At 43.0% G+C, this 22,980-nt stretch overlaps 1 protein-coding gene across 1 annotated transcript; it reads right to left on the bottom strand.

The window, feature by feature from the left end:
• Positions 1-1,310: 1,310 nt before the first annotated feature.
• Positions 1,311-18,078, bottom strand: DNAJA2 (DnaJ heat shock protein family (Hsp40) member A2). The gene is made up of 9 exons (XM_053400238.1): positions 17,767-18,078; positions 12,633-12,692; positions 11,635-11,858; positions 7,551-7,631; positions 6,820-6,953; positions 5,156-5,352; positions 2,969-3,113; positions 2,703-2,830; positions 1,311-2,131 (listed from the first exon to the last, which is right to left on the bottom strand). The coding sequence occupies exons 1-9, from the start codon at positions 17,842-17,844 to the stop codon at positions 1,943-1,945; spliced, it is 1,236 nt and encodes a 411-aa protein (XP_053256213.1). The 5' UTR covers positions 17,845-18,078; the 3' UTR covers positions 1,311-1,942.
• Positions 18,079-22,980: the final 4,902 nt, after the last annotated feature.

Genomic DNA, 22,980 nt, shown 5'->3' with positions numbered 1-22,980 from the left:
TAAACTCCACTGGAAACTAACATACTTTAAATTGTGGCTAGTATTTGACTAATGGGTTTTTTTTGGGGCGGGGGAGCGAGATCAGGCAAGTCCTAGCTCAAGGGGTGCTTGCTGGCTGGGAAAACCTTTCCCAAATCTTCAGCAGTGTTGACCTTAGTTGAGTTTTTTCTCCAATTCTCCCCTGGAGTTTGACTCAAAGCCTTGTAGAACCATACTTAGGCTAACCTAGTATCTGTTGAACTAATATTGTGACAACTGCACCTAAAAATGGGTTAATTATTTTCCTCGGATTGTGCAGACATCCTTTGGTCTTCTTTTTTGCTGGACTGCCAGATGTGTAAAAGTTGTAGGAATCGCAAAAGACATTGGCAACTGTTGGTATCTTCAATTACACTTTTAGCTGTGTAACTATGCTATTTCGTGTTTTCCCTAATTGTAGGACTAATAATTTATCAGGAGGCCCTCAAAGCAAGTCATCTGGCCATCTGCCTTAAAGGAGATGTTAACTTATGTTAGATGTACTTCCTAAAACACCAGTACCAAAATGTTACTTCTGCAGTTATGACTAACGTTGAACAGTGGTTCATGATCACAAAGACACGAGAGTAATGCGTGTCTCATGACCTCTGTATTGTTGGAAGGGCTGTTTCCACACTGCAGGTAAATAGACAATTAGGATAATTAAGACACATTCTAAGCTTTCAAAGAAAACTTGTTGGTTTGGTGCACTGCTAAATTGCTTAATGGCAGCCAAAATGAGCAAAGGAAAAGGGCTGGAGGAACCTCCTTAGGGGGGGCTCAAAATGACCTATACCATGGATGGTAGGGGTTTTTTTTGATCAGGTAAAACAGTATGTGGCTAGGTAATCATGAAGCAGTTTTGTAGGAACTATTCCAACTTCCTGCAGTTGTGCTGAGGTTTGCAATGTTTTAATGCAAAATGTTGCATTCCTTTTCTCAAGTTCCCTTTGATAAAATTTCTACTTAAAGTGTATTCCTATATTATAGGAGTGTGCACAGACCATAAGATTTGCCTTGTATCCGTTTGTTAACCATTTCCTTAACTGTTTCTAAGTTGCTCTCTGCTTGAGGTTTCAAGCTATTCAAGATGGTCCACTGTCTGTTTCATCAGGGGTTTTAAAACTCAAGGGCACTGGCCAACAAAGCATTGAGCCCAGGAGCCACACAACTGCCCACCCACCCATTCTGAGCCTTCAGTTTAAGACGTTAATACTGGAGTTGGAAATTAAAAATGTATTTCAAGAGTAATTTTAGGTGTGAATTTATGGAAAGAAAAGGTTTACAAGAAGTATCATCATACACCAACGGCTTTTATTTAGTTTCAGAAACCTTTCACAAGATGGTAAAAAACTTTTACAACCACTTCTCATTTTTTCTCTCTCTCTTCCATGGTTCCCCATCAGTTCTAACCCCACTGTGTGCCAAGTCCAATAACTTACCATGCATCTAAAGTGATAGATACAGGCTATGAAATTCTTTATTCTATTGTAGCAGCTTATGCAGGTGCAGCCAAATACCAAGCCTCGGGACAAAGTTTTACACAAAAACTTTACAATGTAGAATTTGAATTTTTAAAATATAGAACTTAAAATCTACACAAAAACTGGTAAAAATCAAGCACAAGTACAAGGACTGAAACTTAACCCAGGTGAAAAGGAGAGAATCTCATCTTCCTTTCAAGTGCCTTTATTCTGCTACAGAACAGTAGAAAAAAAAAGCTTTTTTGTGTGGTTAGTTTAAATTATACACTCTGTAGATACTATGGACCAATTTAAAAGTTACACATATAGCAACAGATGTCCATCGGGTTCGTGTGGATTGCTCACACAATCCAACTGGATTGCTGGAAACAAGTCAGGCAAAATTTGAAGAGAAAAATCCATGTGTAACTTCCCCCCGCCCCCACCCCCAGACAAAACTTTTACTGATGGGCACACTGCACCCCAGGTCCATGATGGCCGCTTTCGTCATCAGAACTATCGTTGTAAGCTTCACGCCTCTGGCCGCCACCTGAACCACGAGTGGTATCAAATTCTTGAAGTTCTACCTCCTCTGCATCACTAATTATGTTGGAGATTTCTGGTCTGGCAGGCAGAAGATCTTCAAGTTCCTAAAAAGAAAGCATTGGAAGAAGAGTGATGCAAAAATGTAGTATTCGCAGGAACACAAGTTCCAGCAGGCGCCTTCTGCACCAACCTTTGAACACCTGCTGAAAGCTTTTCTATTCCACCAGGCCTATGCAGAAAATTAAGAAGAAATCCTTCTACAATGGTTAACTGATGTCTGCTTTTATTTTTTTTAATTGTTTTGGTTTTATGTTTTATTTAAAGTTTCAAGCCATGGCTTGGTCAGTACCCTTTTCTCCACTGATTTTTTAAAAAAACATACACTGTGCCCTTTCCCCAGTACAATTGTTTTAGAGCTTGTGTTTTTATCACTATCCTTAAATCTATGCTTGTAGAATCAGGCAGGTGTGTCATCTGATCGAGCAGCCAATGTTGGACCTACTCAGAGTAGGCCCAATGAAACTAGTGGAGCTAAGTCAATTTCACAGAGGAACATAGCTGGATAAAACTGTTTCCTATAGTGATCAGATGTAATGATGATGTGCAACTTCCACATATTCTGCAGCTGGCGTGCAGAAGAGGTGAGCATTTAGAGATACATCCTGGGGTACTCACTGTAAGCTTTTCTGGGCTAATCCAGTTGTTTTCAGGAAAATGCACGTCAAACTTTATATAAAGATCTCCCTTTTCAAAGGGATTGCGGTACTGTGGCATTCCTTCCCCCCGAACAACACGGACACAGCCTGCAGGAATGGACAAAGGCAATTGTTGTTAAGAGGCAGCCTATAGTTTTCCCCTCTGTGTAAAATCAAATACATTAACAGGCAAAGTACAGGGTAACAGGCTTCCAAACAGCTCCAAAAGCCCATGAGGTTTTTTACCTGGTTCAATTACTTTTCCTGGGGGGTATTTCACCACAATTTGACGTCCGTCAAGGTGCTTAAATGTGAACTGAAAGCCACACAGTGCTTCAACAAGTCCTATTTTGTGCGTCATGTGCAAGTCATTCCCATCTCTTTGGAACACCTTGGAAAAGGGAGGGAAAGAAGTTTAGCGGCAAATGCATGAGCAGATGGGCTACCATAACAACAACAACAAAAAAATTTGTCGCTTACAAAAGTGACCCCAAACACAATATAAACAGTAAAACCCAATTGTAACAAAATCAATAAAAACCACAAATAAAATACACCTTTTACTGATCATGGCCCACTAAAAAAAGGAGGAAAAGAGGCCACAAATACGAGAAACCCTTCAAAATTTAGGGCCAAAAGCCTGGGTACAAAGACAAGTCTTTGGCTGTCACCTAAAAATAGATAAAGATGGTGCCAGGCATGCTTCCCTGGGGAGAGCACTTCACAAGCAGAGAGCTACTAGTGAAAAGGGCCCATTCTTGTCCCATGAAGGGAGCACACAGAGAAGCACTTCAGATGATAATGCAGGGTCCAGAACAGGCTTTTTGTCTGCCTTGAGCTACCTGCAAACAGGTAGGAACCATTGTGAGGGAAGGAAAAAAAATTGGTACTGGCCTCTAGCTAGATCATGAACTCCTAGTGTGTATATGCTTTGTGTTACACTAAAATCTCACAGGTGGACAAAAAGTATCACATACAGGAGTATCTTACATTTACATCTGGCTATACACCTATACAGTGGTACCTCTGGTTACGTACTTAATTCGTTCCAGAGGTCCATACTTAACCTGAAACTGTTCTTAACCACTTTAGCTAATGGGGCCTCCCACCGCACCGCCTGAGCAAAATTTCTGTTCTCATACTGAAGCAAAGTTCTTAACCCGAGGTAATATTTCTGGGTTAGCGGAGTCTGTAACCTGAAGCATATGTACCTGAAGCGTATGTAACCTGAGGTACCACTGTATATGAATTTTGAGACTAGAACTGGGGGTGGGGGGAATAGCAGAAATTGCCTTGGCTATGACAACTCCAGGACTAGGACAACTCACAGAATTCAGTGGGGCCATCTGACTTAAGATTCATGAAAATGAACTCAGTCAACTTAGTTATAACCAGTTTCATTTGTTTCAATGGGGATACTTCAAAACATGGCTTAGCTGGATGCAGCCCAGAGAGACTTGTGAGCAAAAATACAAAGCTTTGGGCTGAAAGGCTTTTGCTTTACTTCTGAACATTCAATTGTTTTTAGTTTAATTCTGAATAGCAGCCAAGTGTATTTCAAATGGCTCAGGTGACAACAGCAAGGAGTTCACAATACATTTTACTGGGAAAGGTACGAGAACAAAAACAACCATGTCTCAAATGGCCTCTGACCATTATGAGGAGTTGCCCATTGCTAGCTTCTCTGGTTTCTAGAATGCATATTTAAAATAGCAGCAGGTCTGCTATGTTATCTTTCTCTAGTTGTGCATATGTAAAGCATGGAAACAAGCAACACAGACATACCTATTTTAATTGCTAGGTAACAATTAGGTGCCTAGAATGTACCAAATGCTGTACACAGATTTAAAAACATGATAGGCCCTGCCCACAGGCCTACATTTCTAAAAAAGATTAGACACATAGGGAAAAAGAGAAGAGACTAATCACACACAGTACAGTAGTTCATATAAATGACCAGCTTGAAAAGAGACTGGGCTGCTGATAACTGGGGCCAAGCGGCCCACGGTCCCTTGGCTGAATCTACTGGGTGGGGCCCCATGGTCCCAGATTTCTCTCTGCTACTGTCAACTAATTTGTTCACACAAATTATCACAGGTTAAACTGGGAGAAGCCTGTGTCCCTCCTGACCGCTGGGCATGCTGGTTGAGGCTAACAGAAGACAACAATACTGTATATGGAGGGTCTTACACATGGCCTGAGAAGCCGAAACACAAGAACTACTCACACTCTTGCACAAACAGGCAGAACAGCACCAGCAGCAATTTTCCTTTTGCTCATGGCTATCTAAGTTCAACTCCATTATCATCCACACATTTAATGGAGCACCACTACACACACCACCACCCCACAAACTGCCGCCAGCCTCAGTATTCAAAAGGCTCCAAAGGTCTGCAATAAAAAGACAGCTTTGCATTTCAGGCAGCAAGTTACCTCATGCTCCTTTTCCTGAAGCAGGAGAACGATGTCGCCTGGCTCCACTCCGGGGGCTTGATCGGCCTCTCCAGTAAAGGTGATTCTCTGCCCGTGCTTCATGCCTTTATCTACATGGACTTCAAGGATCTTCACTTCTTTGATCACCTTCTTCCCTTCACATTTTTTACAGCGATCTTTTTCATTAATTACTTCCCCTAGAAAAGAGAGAGACGGCCAGTTATGACCCAGTTTCAAGGGGTGGAGAACATCTGGCATGCGGGACAAACACAGCCCTCCAGGCCTTTTTATCTGGCCCATGCGACTTTCCCCAGACCACGCTTGTCCACAGTCCTATTCTGCACCCTCCCGGAGTGCCTTTGCCTGGCTGGAATGTGCCCAACTGTGATAATGCCTATGGCTTGCCTGCATGGAGTGTGTGTGGACATGCTTTGACTTGTGAAGTCAGAATGCAACCCACTGAACAAAGACAGGGGTCACATCTGCTGCCACACCCATTTTCTGCCCCTGGCCACCATGTCACTTACACATGGCCCCTGGAAGGTTGCCCAAATGAGAATGTGGCCCTTTGAATCCCCCCGCGCTGATGGGATTCTGTTGCATGTTGAAGTCCCCCGTGTTTTCACAAACTTTTGGAGGCCGTGCTTCGATTACCGTTAGCCCTGGTCTCAATCATATTGATGCTTATTTTATTCTTGTATGTTTAAACTGTATTTCACTGGTATCATTTTGTTTATTATGGAAACCCTTTTGGGTTTATGATAGAAAGCAATCTACAAGAATCTCCCCCCACTCCAATAATAAAATGGTTCCTTAGTCCGGCTACGTAGTTTGCTTCTTTACTAAGATGCAAGGCACACCTACCAACAAGTGCTGCTGGTGTCTCAATGTGGTTCGCTAAAACCAGGTCAGGAACTTCCCCATTCAAATGCGTGTCATTTAAAGCAGGAAGACAGGCTAAGGCTAAGATACCTGACCCCACCACAGGAGGAGCCAACTTGCAACTATTCAGGAACAGCTGAGCTGCTGATCACCCATGACCATGCTGATCAGGTTATGAGGAATGTAGACCAGTTCCTTCCATGTCATTTCTTGCATATGCTTTCTATTCTCCTACATTACTGGAACAACCACTGCACCACTCCTGCAAGGTAGGAGTTAGGCCTAAGGTGTCATAATGCAATTGCCACTGATGCATCTAGTACATCAGGTTGCGAACATGATCCGTGTGGGAGGCACGTTGGCAACCCGCAGCGTTGCGTCTGCGCACGTGTGATTCGGCGCTTCTGTGCATGATGTCATTTTGTGCTTCTGCGTAGAAACCCGGAAGTAACCCGTTTCGGTACTTCTGGGTTTGGCACAGTCCGCAACCCAAAAATGTGCAACCCGCAGTGTTCGCAACCCGAGGTATGACTGTAGATGGCTAGTCGTATGTGTATCATCCTTAAGAGTTCTATATTCCCACTGCATTGACAAACCACACCAATGAAAGCAAGGCAAAGGGCAAACCATGTTGCCAATGTGTCTAAACAATTCACTGGGGAGCAGGGATTTATGAGCTTCTCATCATGCTAACTTGCACCCTAGTTTTAGCTATCATAATGTATTGAAACTTAAGGGACTTTTCTTGAGATCAGATGCTTGTGGTGAATTGATTGACTTACCTTCTCCATTGCAGTCGGAGCAGACAGACTGCATCTGCTGAACCATCCCAGGAGCCAGCTGCCTGATCATGATACGCACACCTCTGCCTCGGCAAGCCGCACACTTCTGAACTGCTCCAGATTTACCCCCTTGGCTAGATAAAAAAAATGTTGATTTTATATTATTATAAACACAAAAAGGAAATGTAGCTTTACATCTTTGGAGCCTGGGGACATCTAATCCTGTAGCAAGTCTTAAAGCTTAGGAGATGCAGGTCTTAGTGCTCTGGATAGCAACCCACTTGAAAAATTGTATAAGCACTTAGCAAGGAAGAGCAGGATGCAGGCAACACACACACAAGGGCATCTTGTTGCAAAGCTGAACAATGTAAGCCTACAAACAAGTAAACCTTAGGTGGACATGGACTTTTTTGTTAGCAGTTATTAGATTCCAGCAATTTATATACAAACTGACTGTAGAAAAACCCCAAGCGATTTACAAAAAGAAACCAATAAAATTATCAGTAAAAACAGCTATTTTTTAAAAACAAAATAACAATTAAAAACAGTGATAAGCTAAAACCAGATTAGAACTCATGCAAACATTCTACATATCTGGATAGGCTTGTCTAAACAAAAAATTATATTTAATTTTCATTTTTAAATCTTTGCTCAATTTTTCAAGAATCAAATCATTAATCTTTTGAAGACAGATGAATGCAAAAAAACAAGCAAACAAAAAAACAACTCACCCGTTACATGAACTACAAAGGACATTCTTGCTAAGTTGTAGTTTGGTAGTCTTTCCATTATAAAGATCTTCTAAAGAAACTCTGAGTAAGGGAAAGGGATTGTACTTCAGGTTTTGGTTCAAGTATCAGCAGAAGACTGAACACATCTTGTTTTAACATACTTGCAGGCACAACTATTGAAAGGCTAAATGAAGTGGCAAAAACATATTCCAGATACCGAATATACACTGGTAAAAAATGTTAGCACTATTGTTTTTAGACCAGCCCAAGAGATAGATGAGCTGCAATGTAGAAAAGTATGCCCACCAACTTGTTGCCATTATACAGTAGCTCTCTGTTCTCTTACCAGGATTTCACACATGCACCAAAGTATCCATACCCCATAGCATAGCAATGCATCATTACTACATGTATACTCTACCTTCCTTCCAATGAACTCAACATACATGAACCTTCTAATTCATCCTCACATAGCCCTGTGGGGCAATTAGCCCAAAACAGAGATACTCAACTTGGCACCCTTGACAGATTGTTTGACTATAATTCCCATTGTCCCTGACCATTGCCATTGTGGCTGATAAAGGCTGTAGTCCAACAATATCTGGAAGGCATGGCAAGGGCTAACCCTGGCCTGAGAGCTAGCAATAGGTCCAAGGTCACCCAGTAATTCAGTGGAGATTTGAACTTGGGTTTCTCCAGTTCTACCTCAGCTCTCTCACCACAACAAAGGACTGTCTTACTCCTATCAAAGTCTTCAGTGGAGGCTGTGTTCTTGGTGCCTTCACCTTCAGGGAGAGGTTAAGGCAGGTACCAGGTGGCTCTGCAAGTAAGCAACTGCTGCCTTGTGTGTATCTCTCAGAAGTCTGTATTAGCATTTAAGCACCAGCTCAGTGTTCCTGTTCACACAGGCATACAGCAATATCTAGAACCCTGATCTTTCCTGACCTTCCCAATGGGGTTTCTCTTTTTTATATTGTAATTTTATGTTATGAACCACCTTCAAACCTATGAGTATATGGCACTATACAAATAATAATAATAATAATAATAATAATAATAATATGGTTTCTGTTCAAGGAAATCTGGCAGCCTGAATGATTAAGTGTGGACTTTTAAATATACAATTATCTTGGTCTGGTGACATGTAAGATATTTTAGTGATTCTATGTTAAAAAGGCAGGCTACAAACATTTCAAATACATGATTATGACAGCAAACCAAGGTGTTCCGTAAATCAAGAGGCTTCAGCTGTTTCATGGAAATTTTTAATTCAAATTTTGACTAGAGCAATAGCCACTAGTTTTTATTCCCTTAATTGCTGCCCATCCTTTCTCAAGCAGCATAGCGAGGACTTTCACACCCAACACAGCAACCATTTTAGACCTAATCTCATAGTGCATGGTTGTTTTTCCTTTGTACCACTGCTTTTTCCAAGTGCAATGCAAAAATATGACAACACATACTGTAGCAGCATAACCAGTAAAAGCCATCAGCTGAAGATTAAAAAGGAAGGATTTTACAAACCAGTTAAAAGCTGCAGCCAGTTTCTACAGGCCTTAAGTGAAAAATACAGATTTTAAAGGCAGCAGATTCCAGTTTATGCATTCAGCAGGAAAAATAAAATATCACTGAATTCCAGATGGAGATATTTTAATGGAATATTTCACACATTACTTGTTTGAAAGATCTGTATATGACCCTTCAGCTTCCAGGGATATTAAAAAAACAACCCAATATAAAATACATATCATATTGAGAGAGAGAAACAGACATCAAAATACATTTAGAAGGCCAGGGAAACAAAAATATATTTTGTTGGCACTGAAAGGATAACAATGTTGGCACTATTTGGGCCTGCCTGGGAAGGAACCTTCTTTAATATATTTTTCATACCAGTCAAGTATTCCCCCCCCCCCAGGCTTTTAACATCATTTAAAATTATTTACATTAATATTCTAATCTCTGCATTTCACTGTGGTTTAAGCTCAATGAGGATGTTTTGTGGCTCTCAAAACATGACAAGATGTTGGTATTCAAGTTAAAAGCAAAAAACAAAACCAACAATGATCATCACCCTACAACTCTATTAATGGGGCAACTCATAAATGTGAGAATATTCCACAAATGGAGCAATGGCACTGAAAAGGCTCTTCCTGGTTAACTCCCAACCCACCTCAGGTGAAATTAAGGATTTTGTTTTGACCTGGGACACATTCATGGAATAAGAACTATATGCTACAATTCCTCTAGTACATTTGCTCTGTCAGAATGCAGCATTCTAAAGTAGAAGTAACACTTGGCTAGCTCCTGCTCAGGCTTCTGTATACTCACTTTAAAATGAATCAAATAAACAAACCATTTCTGCACCAATGTAATCTGAATTTTGCAACTTGCATAATTAATGGAAGCAAACTGGCATTTGCTTAATTTTGCACCATTAATTTTGCTTCTGCTTTTTATTGCTTCAATTTTATATGCTGCCTTTCTGCACTTGGCACCCAATCAAGGCCTAGTTAAAGACTGGGGAAAGGAGCTATGCAGAACATTAAGCTCACCTCCTGCCAAAAAAACCGACTCAATAATACTCTAAGATAAATACACTTAGCATCTTACTGACTATAAAGGGTGGGGTTTTTTGTTCTTTAAAAAATAAATTTCAGGTTATTCAATTCTGTACCCATCACTGCCTGCCTAGTCCACCTGCTGCGTTAAACTAGAATTTCAGAATACCTGCCTCACTCCATCTACTCTTGCGAAGGCTTGCTTTCTCACCTGATCTGCTTGGAACAGTCTGCTGTTCCAACTTGTCTGCTTTTCATTGTAAGGGATTCTGAACAACTTGAACTTCAATGTTTTTAATCACATTGACTTGGTAGAACGATAGCCTCAGGTTTGAAGCGATCTATTCACTAGGCTGTTAATAAGTGGTTTTGCTGCAATGATTAGTCCAACCCATCTTGTAAATGTATCAAGTTACCTAAAGCATGGGTGAGGCTTTAATATTCCATTCACTGATGATTTAGTGGCTTGGCCTTATTTCTTTAGTAACTTGCCTTGGCAGAAACAAACCAACACATAACCAGGTACCAGTTCCTTGGGACTATCTATTACAATGCTGGATTACTTTTTTGTGTTCAAAGCTAAACCCAGAACTTTTTTCTCTAGCATTTTTAAAAACCCCATCTGAATTAAAAAAAAAACTCATCTGATGAGAGAGAGCGAGAAAAGGCTCCATGAAGAAGCAGGAAGAACATTAATCTCTTGTAAAGGTTGGGTGTGGCAATGGAGGTATACCAAAAGGGGCATCATTGGGCCCTATGGAGATCTTGTCCCACCTACACTCACAATGGAAGGGGTCATGCTAATCATTTGTGTTGAGTCAGGTGTTATCCATCACTGCATCCTTTCAAGTGCCTGGTGACAACATGGCTTTTAAAGACAGCTTTTAAATGTTGTGCTGGCTTAAGTTGTGTATATTTTAATAACTGGATTTGTTTTGTTTTGTTGGGTTTGGTATGGAATGTTGTGTGTACAATACTGTACAGTGGTGCCCCGCAAGACGAATGCCTCGCAAGACGAAAAACCCGCTAGACGAAAGGGTTTTCCGTTTTTCGATGCGCTTCGCAAGACGAATTTCCCTATGGGCTTGCTTCACAAGACGAAAATGTCTTGTGATTTTTTTCGCTCCCCCCCCCTTTTTCTAAGCCGCTAAGCCGCTAATAGCCTTTTAGCCGCTAAGCCTTTAATAGCTGCTAAGCCGCTAAAAGCGCTAATCCGCTAATAGGGTTGCTTCGCAAGACGAAAAAACCGCTAGACGAAGAGACTTGCGGAACGGATTATTTTCGTCTTGCGAGGCACCACTGTATTATTATTTAGTTGTCTTAAGTTTCCTTGGAAAATAAGGCAGGGTAGACTTAAAAAAACAAAACAAATAAATGCTGGATCGCCAAGGCTATTTTGGTATCAGGTAGCTTCAGATAACTTTAAAGTCCTTCAGTTTGTCATGAGAACGTCAGCCCACCAATAGAGCAATTATGCATTCAAGACAGGAACTTCCCCCAGAGACAATAAGCCAGGTACTTACTTGAGTGGATGCATCATATCTTCACCTCTTCTTCTTCCGTTGCGACTTCTACTCTGACTACCCATGAAACTGAACAGTCCCCCACCAAATATGTGGGAGAAAATATCGTCCATTCCTCCACCTCCACCACTACCTTCTCGGAGGCCTTGTTCTCCATACCGGTCATACAATTCGCGTTTCTCTGGATTTGAGAGAACTTCATAGGCAAAGCTTATTTCTTTGAACTAAGGAGGTAAATGTAAATGAAATGCCTATTATTTGCATGTTTGGCAATATATGTACAATAGGAAAGGAAAGTGTTTCGGCAGATACGCTTCTACTACATTACAATTACTGTTGTATAAGCAGATATATGCAAAATGCCAGCCCAGTCTGGACTCTGCAACAGGCAGGTGAGCCAACTCTGGGCACCCAACTCTCCTGCATTCCTTTACTGATCTATCTTCAAAGAACAGGCCTCTCCTTTGCTTCTGAGGAGGACTAGGTATATCCTGCTCTGCACAGCTGATCCATCCTTCTTCTGTGCTTTGCTCTCAGGCATCTCAGTGATTCACTACACAAGCATGTCACATCTGTGTCATTCATGAACTTTCTCCATTACTCACATTGATTTGAACAAACTGCTCTCTGCAGTCATGTGTCAAAGCACAGCTAATGGCAAGAAGGCAGCTTTGATTATCTTATAACATTCACATCCCACCTGCTACTCCAAAGAGACGAGTTTAATGCGCATGAATATTGTTCCATTTTATTCTCACAACAGCTCTGAGATAGAACTTGGGCTGTTAAGTAAGCTTCACCACAGAGTATGGATTTAAACCAACATTTCATCCAGTTAAAGCTGAGTACTACCTACACCTCACCAATGGCACATTTTCACCATTTTCCACACATTTTCCTCTTTTCAGTTCTTCTCAGACTACGTGTTCACAAGCTATTTTGGCCAGCATTGTGTCTTGTTCATCTTAAAATGCAACAATTTGCAGAAGAAGTCTTACCTTGTCACCTGCATTTGGATTCTTATCAGGGTGGTACTCCTTGGCAAGCTTCCGGTATGCCTAAATGGCAAAAGGAACCAACATAACTAGTTAGTGGGGAAATGAATACAGATTTTGAGTTCAGCTTGTCCTTCCCCACTCCCAAAAAAGCCCCTGAAGTCAACTAGTGCTTGAAAAACCTATTTTTATTTTTTTAAAAAATCCATTACAAGAACAAGCTTGCATATGAGCCCCCATTGAAATGAAACTAGATTAAACAGCATTAGGTTATCAAAGATTGAACCCAATTCAACAACAATTATTCGAGCATGGCCAAACTTCAGCAGTCTGAACAGGAATAGCTACAGTAATCTGAAGAGGCTTCAGAACAGTGCAGATGTATAATAACCTTATCAAAGCCCAACACATCTCAGATACATCCTCCTGAGGGAAAACTTTATAGCCGTCTACAGTATTTCCATAGGGGTTCATGTATCATACTACAGCACCACTGAAGTGCAATAAAAGACTGCCTGGTAGCTGTTAATCACATTATTTGTGGAAGCTTAGAAAATTAAAATTATGCTTGCTCTTTTGAATATCCTTGAGTTTCTCAATCTCTTCCATGCACACAATTCCTATTCATATTTGCTGCTGCCATAAAAAAATCTGCCCTTAATAAAATGGTGTGAATTCTCAACCAATTCAATATTCATACTCTCCCTGTTTACATTAACAGCAACCACTACTTCTACAATTAAATATGACCTAGTGCTTTTAATATGTGCTTTATTGCTGTTTGTGTTTAACCTTGCAACCATCCCCTTAAGATCACCACTAAAGGTTTGATATGTGCTCAAAGTCCATATGCACAAAATGGAAATAGGACCCACAAATAAAGTTAATTCTCAACAAGACACATTACTATTTCCTCAAAGTCAGCAAGAATCTCCAAAGATCAACAATGAGAACAATTTGGAGTTGGTTATAGTGAAGCTTCACTAAAAATCTGTGTGACTGATCAACTTTCAGTGAGAAAAGCCATAGTTGCTAAGAAGTAATTCTGTAACATGACCAAGACTGAAAAGTATTTTCAGCGACTGCTCTGAGTTAATACCGTGTGCCAAACTATTGAAGTTGAGATGCTACTAGGATTACAAACATTGTCAGAAATATCAGCCATCCTGAACTGTTTCCATTAATGACATCATCATTGGTACCTATTTGAATGGACCATCTCTCTTTTTTTTACAGTATCCCGATTCCTGGACACAACTACGCTTTCCTCTACATACAGTGGTACCTTGGGTTAAGTACTTAATTCGTTCCGGAGGTCCATTCTTAACCTGAAACTGTTCTTAACCTGAAGCACCACTTTAGCTAATGGGGCCTCCTGCTGCTGCCGCACCGCCAGAGTACGATTTCTGTTCTTATCCTGAAGCAAAGTTCTTAACCTGAGGTACTATTTCTGGATTAGTGGAGTCTGTAACCTGAAGCGTATATAACCCGAGGTACCACTGTATTTTGTTAGACTATGCAATGAAGTAGCATTAAGATTTACAATGTTGCTCATCAGGACACAACTTCATATTTTAAGACCTAGGACCTATCTTTAACCCAAAGCAGGCACAAACTAGCAATTGTTTCGCTGAATGAATCTCTTCTCTCTAGTGACCAAAGAGGGACGGAAATTTTACATGTGCAAGCTGTTACATGAGAATTTTCTTATACATTAATTAAAAGTAATGTAGCTCTGCCCTCTACTTCAAGTCATCCTGAATTTTTAACCTTTACCGTTTTAATTTTCTCCTTCCAAAAGGGAAAAAAAGCAAAATTATGGTAGTACTAGTGCAAACCAACATAGGCTGGAACGCAACCCACTTCCAGGTCCTAATCTACCAATTAAGGAATAACCTTTAAAAAGTCAAATGGCGTCTTCAGCCATCTGTTATATCCAATGATTGCAATTCAGAGACCATCCTTCTGTATGTACCAAAGCTCACAAATAAGCAGTGGGAATTTTGATTCCCACACAGAAGCCTTCCCATGCCACACTGTTAGCTGCCTTTGATATTCCCAGGGCTCAAAAACTGCTTGCTGTGATAAGCAATATGTGCATCTGTGAAAAGAAGGTTCTCTAGCCTCTGGAATGTATTTCTCCAAAATATACGCATGTGCAACACAATCCTGCTAGCAAGTCCATTTAAATGTTTGCCTCTCACCTAGAAAGCATCTATTTGTGAAATATTAAAACGGCCAGTTATTCAAAATTACACCCTAATGTGACTTTCTATTTTTTGAAAAGTTTAGATCATGCAAGTGGTTTAAAAACAAAAGTCACATATCAATGTAACTTCCATGAAGTTTTCCTGGATATGTTCTATTTTTAAAGGACATAGTCAAAAGGAATATCAGGGCATAGTTAATTTTGCTACTCACCTAAACTTTCATTTTAAAGGGATAAGACATTGCTAAATCTCAGCAGCCCTTAGTAAGCAATCACCTATCACTGTAGTGACCAAACACCACTTTAAAGGAGGAACGTGTACACAGAATATAAATAGGATTTTTCTGAATCCAAATGAAGGAACTTATTTTCCTGTTTACCTCAGAACCATCTTATTGCTCATGCTTCCTCCAAAATACCTGCTTCCATAACAACGAATACCCAGCCCAAACAAATTATGCTATTACACGCCCAGATGAAGAGGATCTATTCCCCAGTAGCACCACCCTTCCGTCACAAACAGGCAGGACATGGTTATTAACCAGCTGAAGGCTCTGATGTGGGATGGGGTTCTCAAAGATTAGATGAAGAAAAGAAGTGGGTTGTGCCTAACAAAAACAAGTTAAGGGCAATTAATCTTGAAAGGGTTAACATGAAGGGGTTATGTTACCTAGGGACTTTTGACCTTTCCACCCCCACTCCCCTTTTTGAACAGCCAGGATGAGAAGGGATCACCTACAGAGGAATGAAGGCCAAGAATGAAGCCTGTGTTTTTGTAGACAAACAGAATGTGCCCAAATGAGATTCAGCATACGTGGAAGTAAAAATAAAGAGAATATAGGTTGGGATACCATTCTAATTACCCTCCCCAAGAATGAAGTGGAGAAATGATCTTCAGGTAAAACCAATTCCCAGGAGGCATGGGATTGGGGCAGGCATGGCCAAACTTGGCCCTCCAGCTGTTTTGGGACTACAATTCATCCCTGACCACTGGTCCTGTTAGCTAGGGATGATGGGAGTTGTAGTCCCAAAACAGATGGAGGGCCAAGTTTGGCCATGCCTGGGTTGGGGGTTGGTAATGGACAGAAGAGTAGAAAATAAAAGAGCAAAGAGCTAACCTCCAGATTTCCCTCACCATCATAATAAACTCCTCAAGGTTACAGGAGATGGAGTGACAAGGGGAATAAAAAATGGTGAGATGTGGAGAGTGGAAACTGACAGGTCATCCATGTTCTCACATGGCCAATCCAGAAAGGCACAAACTTGTGAGGAGAGGGAAGACAAGTAGGCTCTTGATACCATGCAGCAAGCCTCAACTGTGGGGAGGAAATAAGAATATTGGTGAGATAGTCTCTGTTTTCCCTTACTGCTACCCTAAGTTTAACTTCCAAGGCACAAAAGGGTTTTTTATGGGGGGTGCAAGAAGAAGGCAAAGAGAAGATGGGGAGAGAAAAGGAAGGCCAGTCTCTGGCTCACCCTTGCCACCATGAAGCAAGGCACACAGAATTTTGAAAAATGGGGGACCTAATGCCCAGGTCTTTCTTCTTGCCACCATAAAAAATAACTCATCAGCCATATAAAATCTATGGGTGCTGTGGCTCTGGATAGAATGTTAGGTTTTAATGCTGAAATCCACTGAAGGTCAGGCAACAAATTAAATAATAAAGTCTGCAAAGGGTGGAGAGGATAAAGAGTGGAATTAACAACAAAATATCCCTCCCCTCCTTGTGATCATGAAGCAAGTCTTAACTCTCATCTAGGGGAGCGGTACACAGGAAAGAAAATGGGGAGAGGGGCAGCACCCAGCTTTCCCTCACTGCCACTCTAAAAACAATCCCCAAGGTACAAACTATTGGGAAGCTGGGATGGGTTATTGCTTCTGAACATACCTTTCTATCCAGTAAAGTATTATGGGTTAGATAACAACAATACAGACGGGAGGGGGAAGAGAGAGAAGGAAAAAAGAAAGCTTGTCTCTGTCTGACCCATCTAGTCCAGCATCCTGTTCTCATAGTGCTCAACCAGATGCCTATTATGAGAAATCCTCAAGCAGGACCCAAGCACAAGAGCACTCAGTCCCACCCCCCCGCCCAACAACTGGTATTCAAAAGCATCCACTTCGCCATTGTAGCTAGTAGACACCATCAGCTCTCTCCTGCACGAATTTGTCCAAGTAAGATGGCAGGGGGGATGCATAAGCAACCCCCACCCAAATGTATATTTCAATGGTGTGGAAAGAGAAGTGACTCTAGGATATAAACGCAATCAATCCAACACAACTCAGCCCACCATCAGCATCCACCTTCTCCTTCAGGGCCTACTTACCTTCCAGAGCCAACACCACAACAAACACCGGCTCCGGCCTCAACCGGTGGCCCTTCCTCCTCCACATAACACCCACCACTAACCGGCAAGGTGAGGGCGGAGGTGTGTGTTTGTGTGTGTGCATAGGTTGGATACAAGCGCCATAAGCAAATTATATATGTATAATTATATAAGGAAATTATGTATGTATAATCTTCCCTCCCCCTCCTCCTGGCAGGAGGTCCACCTCCCAGGGCCAGCACACACCGAGAGCTCACTCCCACCTCCCCCCCCCCACAAGCGGCCTTCCCTTCCTCCTCCTCCACATACATACACACGGCCACCCAACGCTACCCAACAAGCCTGGGCCTGACCCTGAGCTCCTGCCGCCTCCCCCTCCCCGCAACCGGCCCCGAAGGCCCCATCCAAGCCGCCGCCTCCTCCTCCCCCCCCCCGCCCGACCCCCGGCCAGGCCTAGTCAGGCGAGGCCTGCTCCAACCCCGGGCGTCTCCAATGACCCTGGTCACAAGCCGGCCCGGCACCGGCGGCTTCCCTCCCGCCCGGGCCTCCCTCTCGCCGCTGCCGCCCCACCGGCTTCCCCCCCGCCCCACCCGCCAGGCAGACCTTCTTGAGCTCGTTGTCCGAGGCCCCCGGCGGGACTCCGAGGATGTCGTACAGCTTCGTGTCGGCTACGTTCGCCATGGCGGCCGGCTGGGAGGCGGAGGGAAGGGCGACGACGACGACGACGATGAAGCCGCCCGGGTAGGTTGCGGGGAGAAAGGCCGGGAGGAGGAGGAGGCCGCGTGCGCGCGCCCGCGTGTGTGTGAGGGAAAGAAGGAAGGGAGGGAGGGGGAAAAAGAGGAGAGAGAGAGAGAGCGCGCGCGAGAGAGCGGGTGAGTGGAAGAAGGGGGAAGGCCCTCCGCCACGCACGCGCCGACGTCGTCACGTCGCGACGCACGCACCGCACACCCGGATGACAGGGGAGCGAGAGGGAGAGGGTTGGTGGGCGGGGAGTAGAAGGAGGAGGTCCCGCCCACTTGCACCGGCCTCGCGGAGAAGGAACGCCCCGCCCCCCGCTTTCTCCTCCGCTCGAACTCCAGGAAGTGAAGGGGGGGGGGGGACACCGGAGTGGAGTTAGACTGAAGGGATCGGGGTTTTCTTAGGGGTTTGTGCTGAACGTTAGTTGTCGCCACTGTTGCCCCTTTTTTCCCTAGTGAATGCTGGGAATTGTAGTTCTGGGCAGGGGCGGATTAAAGGCCTTTTAGAGGTGAAAAGGTGATTGTGTTCCCCCAACCTCCGCATATATAATTCAAAATAAAAACAAGCTAATTAAGCCCAAATGGCATAATGTGCATTATTTTTATAGGGATGTGTATGTCATATAATTTTGCATATCACGTTTACACACACACACACACACACACACACACACACACACACACAGTATATGCCTATGTGTGTGTGTATGTGAGGAAAAACAAATCCAGTACGCATAACTCAGAAAAAACTTATCAATAATAAAAACTTGGATGTGAATTCCTTGCATTATTCGGATCTACATTAGTAGGACGCCCCTTAGTTTATTGAAAGAGAACAGGAAAAAATGGGGAAAAGGTGTGGAGCAGAGTACAAAGAAGTCTAACGAAGTTCCCAGGATGACACCATTGAGGCTTAACAAAAATCAGATGTAAAATTCTTAGTAATAATGATAATCCCTTCCACCCTCTGTTTTTGTGCCCCTGAATCTCTATTGGCAGAGAATTCCACAGGATTGGGCTGATGGCAAAAGGTTTGGTTCGGGTTTTTTTTGTCAAGGAGCCTCAGCAACTCTGGAAATGACCAGCGACACTCCTGCCGATTATCTCTGTGATCAAGCTGGGATGCCCCTGAGGTATCCTGGAGCTAAGTTGTTCAGGGCTTTGTAAACTCATACAAGGAGCTTGAACCTGTCTCAGTAGTAGAGGGACAGCCATTGCAGCTGGCGTCACATGTTCTCAACCAGAAGCTCCCCTTAGCAGTCTGGCTGCTGCATTCTGCACCAGCTGGAGTTTCTGAACCAGACACATTGCAGTAATTTGTGCACAGGCAATGTGCGGGCCAAGTGGATTGTTCACAATAATAGTGACAAATACAGTAACTGGCCCCTAGGGATGTGAGAAGGCACTGTTTTCCAACCCGTTCTGGTTCATCTATTATTTGTGTAATCAAGCCCTACTGACCACAAATGCCGACGCTCTTGAAATTATGTAAATTATGTTGTCCATGCATTATTACACCCCATTCATTTCAATGGAAAGGAAACACAGTGCAAAATGGGGACACACACACACACACACACACACACACACACACACAAACACAAACACGTAATAAATTATGTATCCTTTGGAAACCGAAAGCAGAAGCAACAAAATTGAATATGGAGGGTGTCTGCTGGATTACTTTCCACTCCAGACGTGGGGCAGATAAATGAACGCTGGCAATTTGTGCTCCTGTTTCCGTCGGAATTCTCCAGCATCTCTACTGGCCACAGATGCTGATGCTCTTGAAGAATAATTTCATGGGGTCTAGAATGGGGTTGGACAACTCAATAACATTCCTGGCAAGTAGCACCTTAGAGACCAACTAAGTTTGTTCTTGGTATACTGGACAATTTTTTTTATTTTTATATATATTTCGACTGCGTCAGACCAACACGGCTACCTACCTGAATCTAGATCCCTGGCAAAGCAGCATCCCCATTGCTGTCTCTCAACCATTGTCTCTCAGCATCACCTACTTCACAGGGTTGTTGTGAATCTATAATGGAGGAGCCATGCACACTACCTTCAGCTTCCTAAAGGTCCTATTGCAAGTCAAGCTCCCCATCACAACTTCTGAAGAAGAGGCTATGAAGAAGAACTGAGGATCCACGTCAGCTTACAGTATATGGTCCTTGTGGGTTAACTGATCCCAAGAGGTTTAAGGCCTTAAAGATCAAAAGCAGCACTTTGAGTTGTACCCGTAAGCTATTTTCAAACATTTGGGAGATTTAGGTGTGTGCTTTCCTCGAACTTTATACTTAAATGCTGTGATAGTAAGCGACAAAAGGGCAAGGTCTTTGTAACACAGGACTTGGTTTGTCTTAGGTCATTATCACTTAAAAAAAATATAAACCCAGATGGAACATCACACGAACAAATGATAGCGATATATTTTGCGGCTATGTTATTCTAGCAGAAAGGGCAACTTTTCAAAGTATGTGATGTTCATTAAATTAAGGGACTTCTGTAAGGGATATAATAAAAGGGCCTGTCTAACCTGCAGCCATAAGGGATATAATGCTCCTTGTCTCCCTCTCCCCCTCTCTCTTTCTCTCACACACAAATTCCCAAAGTACTGTATTTTTCGCTCCATAAGATGCACCCCTTTCCTCCTAAAACGTAAGGGGAAATGTCTGTGCGTCTTATGGAGCGAATGCGTGGTCCCTGGAGCCAAATTGCCCAGGGGCAAGCAAAAAGCTGATCGTGCTTTTTTTTTTTTTTAGAAAGAGGGAAGGGGGTGTTGAAACAAAGCCGCTGAGCAGCTGATCAGCAAGCGATCGAGAGGGGAGATAAGGGACTCTAGCAATAAAGGAGGCTGCCTGGGAGGGGGGAGGTAAAGACAGCGAACTTGCAAGGAGAGGAGACAGGAAGATTAAAGCAATGAAGAGAGAAATTAGAAGAAAAGGAGGAGCAAAAAACTGCTCCAGCTAAGGAAAAGACACTAAGGCAAACAAGAAGGAAGGGGGTGTTGAAACAAAGCCGCTGAACAGTTGATCGGCAAGGGATCGGGAGGGAGATAAGGGATTCTAGAGATAAAGGAGGCTGCCTGGGAGGGGGGAGGTAAAAGCCCATGGATCCTCAGGATTTTTGCATTGGGTCACCCCAAATTCACCATCAGATCACATAGCATGCCCATGGCTACAGCCTGCACCAAAAAAATGATGCATCCATTGTTTTGTGGGGCTATAATGGCGCAAAAACGTGGTTACAAAGCATGGATCCACATGGATTCTCAGGATTTTTGCTTTGGGCTACCCCAAACTCATCGTCAAATCACATATCATGTCTGTGTGCAGCACCCGGAGCACCGTGGAACGTTGTGGGCACTGTGCGATGCATCCTGTTGCGTGCGCCAAGCTGCGGGTTCCTTTGCTGGCTTTTCCGCTGTCTGCGCATGCTCCCAGCGCTGGGGTGCCAGTGCAGAACGATGGGGAATGCAAGTGGCATCGGAGACAACCCTGAAATCTCACAAGATCTCATGAGCTCTGTAAGATCTTGCAAGAGCTCAGTGAGATCTCACAAGATCTCACCAGAATCTGCCATTGTTGCTGACATGCACCGCTGCACAACCCAGGTAAGGGAGGCTTGGGCGGTGGTGAAGTTCTCAGCATGCTGCACGCTGAAAGAAAATTATATGAAAATGATGTACCGGTGGTATTTGACTCCCAGTAAGCTTGCAAAAATGGATAAGACAAGTGCAAATATCTGCTGGAAATGTAAGCAAAAGGAAGGCACCTTCTATCATATGTGGTAGACCTGTAAGGTTCTAAAAGCATTCTTTTACTTTGTAAAATGTGCATGAACATCGATGCATGTGTGTCTTTTATATGCCACTTTTCCTCCAAGGTGCTCAAAGTAGTGTACGTAGCTCACACACACTATTTTATCCCCACAAGAGCTGTGTGTGGTAGGTTAGAGTGAGAGACAAGTGCCCCAGATCTTGCAGGAAACTTCATAGATTAGCAAGGGTTTTGAACCCTGGTCTTCCAGGTCTTTGTCTGATACTCTAAGCCTGTATATCACACTGGCTCTCTCTGTGTGATTGTGTGTGTGTTTGTATAATATCATCCAACAGCACTTCATGTAAGATGGCTCTGGATCCCTTTAAGGATTTCGTTAATCGCAAAAATAATACATACATAACTGTGATTAACAAACAGAGCATTTAAAAAAACTTTAGGTTGCAAAATGCTTCAGCCTTCACCTTCATCAGCTTCTCCAATAAAAATGTTTGTGTGTGATTACATACATGCAAACACATATATCACTAAATCTTACTAAACCTCATGTTCTGTAGGGTTTGGCATTCTCTGGGCTTGCAGGGGGCTGTTTTAGAAATACAGAAAAACACTGCGGCTTAGAATTCCCCCCACCCTGCCTCCGAGTTGTCTTTTCTTCCAGGCGGGTTTCTGCCTGCATGGTGGTGGCAGCCTTTGGTAATTCCTTTTTGGAGAACCCGGAGAGAAAAGGGGACTCCATGTACTGCCAGGTCCCTATATGCTTTAATTGGAAAGGAAGTCCAATTTTTTACTTATAGTGACTGCAAGAACCAAGGTAAAAGAAAAGTAAGAGGCCTCCTATGTGCTTTTTAATGATGTTCTCTGTTTCCAGGGAAGGGTGAGGGCGGACACAATTTTATCCTTTGACTCAGCTGGCAATGAAAGACAGTAAAATTCATTTTTAAAGGTCACACAGTTGATATGTCTCCTCCGATATTAACATCGTTTGGTTCTTAGATCTGTCTGCTCTTTATTCTTCAGTGGTGGGCAGACAGCAGAGGATCAAATGTCGTGTGGGTCAGAGAGGGGTCTGTCAGGAGGTTGAAGAGATAAAATGGGTGACATTTGGCAATTGGCACTGGCAGGAGCAGGTCAAGGAACTGACTTTTTGCACGAGGCAAGATGGACTCATCACTGAGGCAGGGCCTTCAGGTGGGCCCTTGGGGATGCAGTTCAGGGGCAGCCGCAAATACATGAGAGTTTTGCTCAAAATGTACTGCTGTCGCTAGAAGCTGCTTAATCACATTGACTCCAGG

This window comes from Podarcis raffonei, chromosome 8 (genome assembly GCF_027172205.1).
Source record: "Podarcis raffonei isolate rPodRaf1 chromosome 8, rPodRaf1.pri, whole genome shotgun sequence".
Classification (NCBI taxonomy): domain Eukaryota; kingdom Metazoa; phylum Chordata; class Lepidosauria; order Squamata; family Lacertidae; genus Podarcis; species Podarcis raffonei.
This window is presented reverse-complemented; position numbering and strand designations above follow the sequence as displayed.